At 37.0% G+C, this 12,459-nt stretch overlaps 1 protein-coding gene across 1 annotated transcript; it reads right to left on the bottom strand.

The window, feature by feature from the left end:
- Positions 1 to 6,170: 6,170 nt before the first annotated feature.
- Positions 6,171 to 11,588, bottom strand: LOC101174359 (synaptonemal complex protein 3). The gene is made up of 8 exons (XM_023960284.2): positions 11,261 to 11,588; positions 11,082 to 11,154; positions 10,852 to 10,886; positions 8,799 to 8,916; positions 8,569 to 8,668; positions 8,270 to 8,368; positions 7,197 to 7,301; positions 6,171 to 6,633 (listed from the first exon to the last, which is right to left on the bottom strand). Exons 1-8 carry the CDS (start codon positions 11,322 to 11,324, stop codon positions 6,580 to 6,582), a joined length of 648 nt encoding a protein of 215 aa, XP_023816052.1. The 5' UTR covers positions 11,325 to 11,588; the 3' UTR covers positions 6,171 to 6,579.
- Between the last annotated feature and the right edge of the window lie 871 nt (positions 11,589 to 12,459).

Here is a 12,459-nt window from a genome sequence, read left to right as displayed (position 1 = left end):
TCGATGAAGTCATCAGTGGATAATGATCGCTTGCAAAGAAATGCGCTGAGCCGGCACAAATGACATGGCTGCCATCTTTGAATGAGCATGAAACCAGATCAATAACTTGTTGTTTTTGTCTGCACAGCAGCAGCTCATCATAAAAACAAAAGAATTAAATTTGAAGTGCATTTTATTCTTGCTGCTCATGCTCTTGGCTGTGGATCCTGCCTCTGGCTCGTCTCGCGGCCCCAGCCGTCTACCGACTCCATCTGGATGAAGCTTGTCAGCTGGACTTTACACATGTAGTTGTAGAGTTAGACAAGTTAACTCTTCTCTATGAGTTCTGGCATTGCCTGTCCGTCCTGGGGGAGGATCCCTCCTTCACGAGGACACCCCTGAGGTTTTCTTCTTTTTTTCCGGAATCTTTTTTTTTTGGAGGTTTTTATTACTGTGTAGGAGAGTCTAATGGCAGGGATGCCCGTTTAGTTTAGTTAGTTCAGTTTAGAATTTTCTGTTGAAATGTATGTATTCATGATCCTTTTTATTTTATGCTTTACCCAACATTTATCCGCACAAACCCCATCGAGACGACTGTTGTTATTTTGGGCTATACAAATAGAATTGAATTGAATTGAAATTGAATGAAGTATAATTAAGTATAAGTACATGCAAGTTTACTACAGACTTTGTACATGTCATCAAGGAAGTACACGAACCAAGTACTTCTTTAGACTAAATTGGGACATTTTGAGTTAACAATATATAGCTAGTATTTAAAAAGTCAACTTTAAGTAAACTGCCTCACTTTTAGTGTAGACTAAGGACTGAACTACTTGTGGTTCACTACTGAACGGCTAGTGAACAACAAGAACTTCCCTTAAACTACGTTTTGCCAAGGCCTTATTGTTCCAGTGGCTTGAACAATAAAGCCTGCAGGTGGCGCTGTGAAAGATTCTCTGTGATTTTACAAGGAGTGCTGATTTATATCTTTTATTTTTATTTTAAAAAGCTTACACCAGTCCAAAAAGTTTCATTGCTGAACAAAATAGCTTTTAGCAGCAGATGATGAGTACAGACGTTCAAATTTGGACCGCTGAAAATGACACTGTGAGACGCAGGATGTTCATATTTCTCTGAAAATAGGAACAGGAGTAGAAATATAGTTGTGCAACGGTGTGAGCATGAGACTGTCAGAAAAAAATGGAGAGGACAGAACAGACAGCAGACATGGTATACGATCCCAGAGATGATTAGTGACAACCTGCTGGAAGGAATGAGAAATGATGCAGAGGAGGAGATACTGACAGAGGAGTCCACTGCAGAGAGGGAAACATTAAAAGATACGTAATAAGCAGCTCTGGTGACTGTGTTCAAGCTAACTTACTGTATAATAAACAATCTGACACAGATTTCTGTACGGCAGGGATCTGAGTGACAGACCTGCAAAAGTTTGCACCTGTTTGCACATTAGGCTCAAATGGTTTCCCATCCTGGTCCTCAGAGCTCACTGTCCTCTCTTTAAACTGGTGTTTATAGCTGCCTTTATCATTTGACAAGGGAAATTTGGTTTGGTTGACGAGTAAAACATGTTAAAGAAAAGTCCCACCATGGACGTGGTAAGCACTGCTTTTAATGTTCCTGTGATTCCAGGCTTTAATTAACCAGTTATCTTGGTTAATGAAGTTCTCACGTCCACCACCAATGTTTGCAAGAGTTTCCTGCTATTTGATACTTGCAAAGATTCAAAACCTTGCTTTGTATATTTGAAGTGGATTTAACTTTTCTTTGCTCTACACCTTTACAAGCTACAGAGCTGGATCTAGAAATAAGGAAATTATTATTACTATGAAGCAAAATGATTTTGGTTCAAACTGGTATTAGTGTTATTTTAAAGTTCAATAAATTTTAGAGCTATTCATTGTTATTTTGAAAACAAAGATTTTGGTTTATGTTCTGAGAATAAGTGCTAGTTTTAGATTTTATGAGGATTACCTAACATTGGCCAACTTGTACTAAACTTGTATTCTTAGTTTATTCTCATTTTGTTCTAAAATGAGTAATTTCTACTTATTACACTAGTTTTTGTCACTATTACCAAAATAAACTAAATTTATGTACATAAAAACTTAAAATATACAAACCATTTGCTTAGAACTAGAAAAAAACGTATTATTGGGCAAAACTGACTTGCCACATGCACAAATAATTTTACTACTTTAAAGTGTTTATTTTTTCATAAGATTAGTGTTCTTTTCATATTTTTAGGATACTTCATTTTGCAGTGAAGGACTACACAGGCTTCTGAAAGACTCACAACAATTGTAGGGGTGAGATAAGCATTCTCTACTTTATTGGAAATTGTTCTTTTAATTTGGTTGCTACTAAAACATTTCATATTTTATTTTCACAAAGTAGAAAAACTGACCCTAATATTAAACATAATCTGTCACTTTGCGAAGGTTCATTAGTAATTTGCTCTTTTTCTGTTTGTTGCTTGTTTATGTGAATAAACAATTCTTTAAATGCCATTCTGTGACTTTCAAATGTCACAGACACTCGTTTGTTTTATGCTACATATACTGTCTAGACACACAAACAAGAGGCTGTTCAATTATTAATGCAAACCCCCACAGAGAACCAGCACCATTCTTAGCAACATCTCATTTACCTTTTTCTTACCTGGTTTCATGCCAGTTACTCCTGCATCGTCCCTGCAGAGCTGATTAAAGGCTCCTTCCTGTAACAAAGGACAAGACAAGGTCAGCTCGCTCCCCGTCTGCCAGGAGAGCCCTTAGATCCAGCCGAAGCACAGGCTGTGGCGGGATGAAGACAGATGGTTTCATCCTGAGGGGGTGAGATGGGTTAAAATAGCAGTTTATGGGGTGACGGTGAAACCATTCTTCTAGTTTCGAGCCAGCTGTTAATCCAGTTGTTTTCCTTTGTGATCAAGTACATTTGGCCCAGAGCTCATGTGAGGAGATTTATTTACAGCAAAGTAATGCCTAAAAATAAATGTAGTTTTCTCCCCAAATGAAACCTAATCACATAATAATAATGGATCAAATCCTTGTTGCAGCTTTTGTTTCATCCCAAACAATATTAACCATTGCTTTTGTGTTTTTTTTTTAACTTTTTAACCATTGCCATTTTGAACATACTTGGATAACTACAAAGACCTTTAACATACATTTTAATTGCATTTATAAAGACATAGTTCTTGGTTAAACCATAAATAGTTTTCTAATTTCAACAATAACTATCAATTTTATAATAGTCCATGTCAATTATATCTGCAAACTTACTTTTTTAGATTGTATTTATTTGTAAAGGTGGTATAACCTCTGCATTCAGTGGACCAAACCTATACTTTTAGGGCACGTGCGTCATACACTGAAAATGAAGTTTTATCCCACTAGCATTTACTGCCCCCTCCAGGCCACAAAAGGGACAGCAGTCACAGAAAGCGCTCAATTCTTTCACATAAATTGATAAAAGTCTGAATGATCATGATGTTGTCAGTAATCCTTATTAAGCAAGGTGACAGAAACAACATTTCTAGGTATCCTACAGTGTGGTATAACATTGTCATTGTCTATTCTTGTCTTTCATTGTAAGGTTTATTTTAACGTTTATTATTGCCTCAGAATATTAGGATACAGGCATTGACACATGGGTAAAAAAAACAACAGAAGAGGAAATGTTTAACACGATAAATATTTGTGTTAGCTGACTTTTTGCCTCATCAGTCAAATATTTGAACTTTAAAGATTGAAAATAGTCTTCATGACCTGTGGCTACCGGGATTTTTTTTGTATGTGTTTGAGAGCGCTCGTAGAAAAAAAACCAGGGTTCGATTCTCAGTAGTAATGTCTGCTTTTAATGTCGAGATGAGGACCATCCACCTCCTTGTCCTCTTGGGCCACAGCCTCTTTTTGTGAAAACATTAAATAAAATTGTGATTTTGGTTGCCATCAGCTTCTCTACATTTGTATTTCAGGTTCCAAAACATGTAACTTATATTATATATATATATATATATATATATATATATATATATATATATATATATATATATATATATATATATATATATATATATATATATATATATATATATATATATATATATATATATATATATATATATATATATATATATATATATATATATATATATATATATATATATATATATATATATATATATTTATATTTTTTATTGAAGAGATTTTTAAAATACAGAAGCTAACTTGCGAAACAAGGCTTTTTCTCTGCTGTCTGTCCAAACCTGTAAAGTCTCATATGGGAACTAAACCTGTCTTTCTAACAAGGTGGTGGTGGTGTGATGGTGTGGGACTAAAGGAGAAACTTGAAGAGCAGCAGGACAATGAATAAAATGGATCAATCTTCTTACTACAAATCCTCTCAATCCACATTTGGGTGCATGTTGACCCTGAATATTCTACATAAATGATCAGATTTTATTTTATTGTTTTTCTTTATACCACAAGGTGATTCACTATGAAGAAATGTATCTAGCTTCCTGCAAACAAACTGATCCTCAATCTTCATTTTTAATTGAAGTCAGCCGCTTTAGCCTCTCGTAAAACATTACAGGCTTTGTGGGACTTGATTAAGAAGAAGAAACGTCCTGCACATCCTTATGCTAAAACAGACTGGCGCCTTCGACCTGCTTTTCACACATTGCATGTGTGGCACTGATATGATCCTAATGAACTGAGGCGTCTGGGTCTGCAGGAGTGCAGCACGGTCTGTACTCATTGCATGTTTTACAACCAAGTCTTATTTTAGCTCAGACGCCCTGTTCTGCCTCGCTGTTTGATGTATGACTTACGAACTATTCCCGTTTTCGTGCATTCATTGGGGTTTAAACCCGTTAAAAAATGTACGATTTCAGAGACACAAAATTAACCAAAATATACTGAAAATAGCCATTAACTTTAAAACTACATACAGAACAAGCAAAAGATAAACGGTATTAATGCTGAAATTGGTTTTAGGAGCTTTAACGGTGCTGAAATTAGCAAGGAATGCTAATGTAAGAGCTTGCTGAAAAGAAGTAATATAAATAGAAATGCCAACATTAGCATATTAACCTTTAGCGGAATGCTAAAATCAATTTTGGGTGGTGAAAGAGGCGAATATGGTTGATAATACATCAAACAGCTTAATAAAAGGAAAAACATTTTACTGGGTGGATGAAGTGCAGCTGATTGACCTGCTGACAGGAAGTCTTTGGCCTCAGATGTTTTTATCACAATCTGCTCTGAAACTTAGTTGGAAATATTCCATTGACAAATTTTAACATCACAGTTCTTCAAAGATTAGCCTATTTTAGTCAGAATGCAATATTTTCATCCTGAATAGGACCTCCATTTAAACAGATTGACATTTTGTAATCTTCCAGTTTCACCTTCTTAAACGCTGTTCTGCTACAGGCCAGCTTCTGCAAAACCCCATCCACTATTTTACGTCGTGCTGCAGCCAAGTCTACATCTTTCTGCTCCAGACAAGACAAGAATTTGATGCTTTTACGCTGAAGGGTAAGGAGTTCCTCAAGAAACTGCAGAACTGCAGGGAGGACCTTCCTCAAATGTTAGATTATAAATATTTTAATCTAAAACTAGACTGTACCTTCTGGATGATTGCAACATAGAAAAGTAGCTCTGCTTTCACCGAGCGGCTTCGCTTCTTCCTTTGGTGTGTCACCATGACGACTGCTTCCAGAAGATGCTGCTTAAAATGGGTTTCACCCAAAGCAGCAGTGCATGTAGACACTTCATCATCACTCAAGTAAGCAGATGTGCCATTAAAAAAGCAGGATTAGAGTTGAACAGGATGCTTTTCAGATGGAGGAGTCTCTCCTAAAATGCCTCTGACTCCAAACAGACTTGTCGGTTACATTCAAGCTTACACCATCCTAAAAAGGGTAGAATTTGATGTACTTTGTTGGATTTTCCTCTCATTAACTGATCATTTTTCTACATTTCCGTTTTAAGGATCTTCTATCTGAATGACGTCTCCTTAGTCTCTTTTATTTTCTTCTTTTTCATCACTTCTGTCTCATTTGGGATTCTAAATTGAATCCAAAGAATAGCTGCTCCATTTTTAAGGCTTAGTGCCAGGAATCAACTTGTCAGAAAGAAAGTCGTTTCATAAATCAGAGATCTTGTTTTCCTGGCTTTTAATGCACAGAAACTGTACTAAACATATTTCACAATTACAGAAAAAAAAGCTAAAACCATAAAAAGTACCAATGAAATGTTTCAGAGTAAGGACAATCGGTTATATAAATAGAATATGTTAATATGTAATATACAGTTAAATAGAAAACATACAAACTAGGGGATTGTGAAATGAAACACAATTTCATCTGAACATGTCTGCTTTTCTGCAGCTTACAGGGTCAAACTGAGCATGCTCAGTGCAGCCTTCAGAATATTTACGAGATGATGTGATAAAAAGGTCTACTGTGCAACGCAGGAGAAAAAAAAAAGAACCTGAGACAGTACTATGAACAACTCAGACTGGAGCAACATTTCTGTGTAACTTGTCCGTCACCGTGGTAACAGCCGTCTAGAAGAACAAGGTCTGCAGCGACTTGCGGACTGTGGCCATCTCCTTATGTTGCTGCGGAAACAAATTCAAATTTTATGCCCCTATACTTTCTATCAGTTTGCTCTTTTTTTAAATATATATTCGTGCTTACTGTGACTATAATATTCTATCAAAAAACAGCAAGTGTTAAACTTACAGCATAACAGTAAACCGCATCAACAAGAACAACTAAACAAGAAGTCATTTGATTCAGACAGTCCTCCTCTACATGTGTATTAGGTGATCAAGTTAGACGGAAATATGGAAAAATCCTGAGTAATGCATGATAATCTGAGGATTAAGGGATTTGGTATAATCTATGTTTAACTACAAGAGGAACAGAAACACTGAAAGACTTTCTGAAAGACTGATTGTTCCTCTCAGTAATTTATTTCACAGTATTGATGATCACCTTAATGACAAAAGGCTTAACGTGGTCTGTGAAAGCAGTAAGGAAGATCTACTGATTGACATCAAATGTCCATTTCCTTATAGTGAGAAGATATCTATTTGTCAAGTGACAAAGCTCACTGAAGCACGTTTCAAACTTGACTTCACACTGAGTGAAGACCCAGAACTGAGCACAATGAACTCACTGCGTCCATAAGCAGTTTCTTCTGCAACGTGGCCATTTCCTGCTTCAGTTCTTCTTGTGCCCCTTGCAGGAACTCGTGGTGACTTTTCTCCATCTCCTCCATATTCTACAGGGAAAAGAAAAGAAGTCCTTAAGCATTTAAACAAGTAAGAATCCATGCGACAACTACATCTTAGCAAACTTTTATGAATTTAATGTTTTTTCAGTCAGTCTGCAATATAAACTGGGTCGTGAGACGAAAGATGCTTCACAAAACACAAACCCAACCAGAAAACGTTAATGCTGCGTTCACACCAAAAAACAATTGGCGCGTCACATTTGCTGCACAACGCTTTCCTAAAAATGTGTTTATAAACTTGATCCTCCCTCCACATGTGGGAGGAGCTGCAATCAAGGTTTAATGCATCATCTCTACATGTGAGCATTGACTGTATATCTTTAGATCTTATATAAAGTCAATGCATGTAAGACAGATGATCAGGGATCAGATTTATTTATTTTAAAGAGCTCTACAACAGCATTGGTAATCCCGTCTTCATATCTGGGTTCATGACGTCATTCAGAGACTCTCCCATTAAGGTGAGGTTCACCATCTACTGCAGGAGCTGCGTCTGAATGACGACCACTTTCAGCTGTACTTCCCTCTCTATGTGACCCAGTCTGATGACCTAGTCCTACGTTAGTCCAGAAATTAGAACATGGTGTGTGTATGTAAAATTATAGGACCTTCTTAAATGTCTCCATACAAATAAGAAACATATCATAAAGTTCAGGAGGAGAATAATGATCAGATTCTCCTCCATGTTGGTTTTTGACTCCACCCACTGATCAGATCGTCAACACATCACAGGCCAAAGCAGAGTTCCTCACTGATTGGCGAAACGGAAATACTTCACCAAAGTTCAGATATTTGAACTCTGGAAACATTGCGAAGCGACGCCTGAAATGCGCCACACATTGATTTAAATTGAAACTGGACGCTGTTGGCACACAAATCGCATTTGGTGTGAATGTAGCTTCACTCATTCATCCTCTGTGTATTCTTGAGGACGAGCTTAATATGAAACAGCCCACCTTCACAAATTGCTCGTACAACTCTTTGACGCCTTTCAGCTTCTGGTTCTGCACAACTCGGGCCTGCTGCAGGATCTTCTGCTGCTGCCGGAACAAATTCTGTAATAATCGACAAAAGTTCTGTCAATGAAGGACATTTCTTTATAAAAAGTCTGCTCAGCTAGCAAAGGTTTATTGTAATATTGTCCTAATATGAACAATTTTAAAACGCATTTAAATAAGATCCAACTTGACTCTTTGCCCAAACATTATCTTAGAGTCAAGCTCTAGAACGTGATGGACCAGCAGAGGAAACTGACGTTGAGCTTCTCCTCCTGCTCTTCAGAGCGATGTGCTTCAGCCTCCCATTGCTGAAGCGCAGCAGACACCTGCTGAGAGAACTGCTGGGTTGTCTTCTTCCTGCAAACGCATCATGCATGAGGACAAACAGCTGAACGGACACTGATGCGGTCAAACAGGAAACAATGTTATGACATTCCATTCCATTAGATCTCTTTGGGTCATGTAAAAAGTTACAGAAGAAGAGAACCTCTGGCCGTGGTAGTTGCTCCACAGCTGCTCCAGCTTGTGCTGACTTCCCACCATGTGGTTCTTAGTCAGGCCCTCCAGGTGCTTTTGCTTGGCGTGCATCGCCTTGTTGATTTCAGCTGAAAGAGCATAGTAAACAATGGCTTTTCACTAAATACTACAGTTACATGTTAAAATCCTGTCTTCTGATTTACTGTAAAAGCGTTCTAGCTGGTCTTTAAATTGTAATGATGCCGTTTTTAGCCGAAATTTAAAAAACTTTCTAGGAAATAGTTTCGGCAGAACAACAGGAGTTCATTACAAAAATTAGCCTCTAGGTTGTGGGACAGACCACTGAAGCGGATTAAGCCTGCCCCCATTTCCCCACTAGCTTACAGTCCCTCACAACCCCAATCTGAAATTACTGGTGCCACAAAAATGATGAGCACCGTTGGAGTCAGAACGGAGCGAAGAGGGGAACTTGTGACTTACCGGTTGACAAAAGAGCATTTTCTGTAAATCTGCTCCCCTTTAGGAAATCTGTCCTTGTTTTCTCAGCAGGTTTGAATCTACTTTACAGTTGGTACAAGTGACTGAGTGACAACCCTCTTCTCATTTTTCAACAAGAAAACAGAAAAACTCATTTGTGATGAAATAAAACATTTCATAGACAGCGTAAAAAAACACCAAAAGCAGAAAACAAAGATTGATTAGAAATCAATACGGTAGTTCCTTAAAAAGTAACTGTTGTTGTAACCCTTGTGCTATCTTAGATGACCCCACCCTTACATTGATGTGTTATTCCTACCATGACAAAGGTGGATAAAGATGGAAAGATTTCATGTAATCCATGGACACCAGTGAAGTTCACAAAACACTGGGGCGCCGTGGTGCAGCGATAGGGCGGTCGACCCGCGATCGTAATATTGCAGGTTTGATTCCCGCCTTGCACGCCCATGTGTCAAAGTGTCCTTGGGCAAGACACTGAACTCCACCTTGCCTCTGGTGGGAGGTTGGCGCCAGTGTTCGGCAGCAGAGCTGCCATCAGTGTGTGAATGTGTGTGTGCATGGGTGAATGGGACTGTTACTATAAAGCACTTTGGGCCTTTGTAAGAAGGTAGAAAGCGCTATATAAGTATACGCCATTTACCATTTACTGTCTAGTGGGTCTAGATGACCCAACTCCCAATGTTAAAGTGCCTAGGATAGCACAAGGGTTACATCTGATGTTTTCATTGTGTTGTGCCTTCTTCTATGTTTGCATTTAACCGAATATCCTTTTTAAAATAACACCTATAGTTTTTCTTTGTAAAATAATGGAATAATTTGGTTTGTAGATTTTTTTGGTCTACCGTTCAACTTTGTTGGGGAGTCAAAACTGTAGATTTTGGTCACTGTGTTGTCGTGACTTCAAACTTGGATCATCAAACCACACGCTGCAAAATCTGTTTCAAGGCTAGTGCTTCCAAAACTACTCAGCCGAGTGCGTTCTAGTTATTCTCTTTATGGGAGGCTCAAGCTAGCAGTAGCTCACAAAACATCTGCTGCAATGTTATGCTAACATTTTTACAGCTTGTATTAAGTTCAACTTTGTGTTCAAGCCAATTTCCAAAGGAAATGGTAAAATAAATTAGTTTTTGTTAAAATATATTCCATCATTTGTAATTTTTTAAAAGAAAGTAAAAGCAGGGAGAAAATGGCTGAAAATCAAAAGTGAAATTTGAAATGAAAAATCTGAAATTTTATTTTTTTGGCCATATTGCCCAGCTCTAGAAGAACCTGTTAAAAACACCAAAGCACTGTTTTAATTGGAATAGGTTTTTACGAAGGATGTTAAGTAGTTATTGTTCTGTGATCAATTTCCCTTTTTTACTTGTTCTACCATAATAAATGCTAAGTGCGTTGAGACAACCAAATAAAAAAGTTCATAACTATCAGATGCTCTTTGTTAATCATTTACATGAGCTTAATTTAATTTAGGGTGTAAATCTAAAAGAATTCATATCAACTTTGAAATTCTATAAAGATGTAATCTGTTAATAAAGTGATTGCAGCAAATAAAAACAAACACTTACCCCCAAACTTTTCCAACATGGATTGAACTTCGTTCCTTCATAGTGGTAGAAAAGTTGTGTTACATCATGACACACAACAACAAACCAAGTTGTAACACTGATACTTGGTTCTCCTAATCAGAATTATGAAGTATTTTCTTACACAGAGGAATAACATCATTAATTAACAAAACAACTGTAGTAAAATAAGATGTTTAAAAAAACTTTTAAGTTTAATATTAAAGGTTTACCCAACATCATCAGCACATCCAAATTCTTCTTCCTCAAAGCTAGCAGCTGATCTCTTCTTTGCCACTTTGTCCACTAGTGCAGTTTCAATGTTAGGACATTCAAAATACATCAAAAGTTCAGTTAGAATCTGAGAAGCTGTTTTTCCCCTTAAAGTTTAGACTGATTACACAGATCGCACCTTCTCTGGCATTTTCGGAACCCCTCAGTTCCTTCTTCAGCTTTTGTTTCTTCTTTGATGCCATTTTCTGTGGGGCTGGGTCCAGAGAGCAGAGATAGGCTAAAGCTAGCTTCTGCTCAGAAAAAAAAAAAAAACTATTTTGAAAGATGATTTACAGTTGACGACTATCAGACAGAAACACCCGGTGTAAAACTTTTATAAAACGAACAACACTCAAACCACAATTTTAGCGGCACATTAGCTATAAACGGGGCACAAGAACAAAAGAAAACTTAGCATAACAAGCAAAAACGCGACTCTTCCCGCCACTGAAGACTGGCTTCTGTCCTCGTGCCATTGGGCGTTTGCCAAGCATGCGCGTGCCAGAAGGGAAACTCCCCTCCAAAAGAAAAGTACTTAATTTAAGTTAATAATAATAATAATAATAATAATAATAATAATAATAATAATAATAATAATAATAATAATAATAATAATAATAATAATAATAATAATAATAATAAATGTGTGCAAATAACATCAGCCTAAAATAAATGAAGGTCTACTTTTAGGTTATATGTTTGGAATGATTTAGTTAAACATTTTTTGTTTTTTACATATATATAGCTGTGTTATAGGTGAATTGAAATTTAATGTTTTTAGAAAATTGCAATTTTCAGATGGACTTTTTGTATTGTGTGTTACATTAAAAGCATATTTTTGTGTGAGGAGGACATGACCAAAAATAAGTTAATTATGTAGAATATATTTAACAGAAGAAAACTCCTAAAATATGTAGTCTAATAGCACATTGTTGCAAATAAAAGAGGAACGTGTATCCCTCTTTGTTTGTCAAAGATGTTTTAGTTGTCTTTCAGTTTAGCCAGTGAAGGGGTGGGCGGGCACGTGAGGAGGGCATGCCAGGTATATGTCAGTTAGGGGGGGTGTTCATCATAATTTTAATTTAGCTGAAATAGTAACGATTTGATGACATTGGTAAATTAAAAAAGGGTTTTGGTAAAAATGCTCAGATATGAGGGAACTGAGGTAAAAAAAAGGTAATGAGCAGTTTTTTGTCAAGAAGCTACAGCAGACCCAAGAAGGGGAATTCTACTTTACATACACAGCTGATAGGGTGAAGAATGACCAATTCACGCATTGCACGAGAAAGCCACCAGGTGGCAGCATTTCTCTAACATTGCAACCTCTCCCTTTGTGAA

The sequence above is a fragment of the Oryzias latipes genome, chromosome 11 (genome assembly GCF_053564925.1).
Source record: "Oryzias latipes strain Hd-rR chromosome 11, Olatipes_Hd-rR_3.1".
In the NCBI taxonomy this organism is placed as follows: Eukaryota; Metazoa; Chordata; class Actinopteri; order Beloniformes; family Adrianichthyidae; genus Oryzias; species Oryzias latipes.
This window is presented reverse-complemented; position numbering and strand designations above follow the sequence as displayed.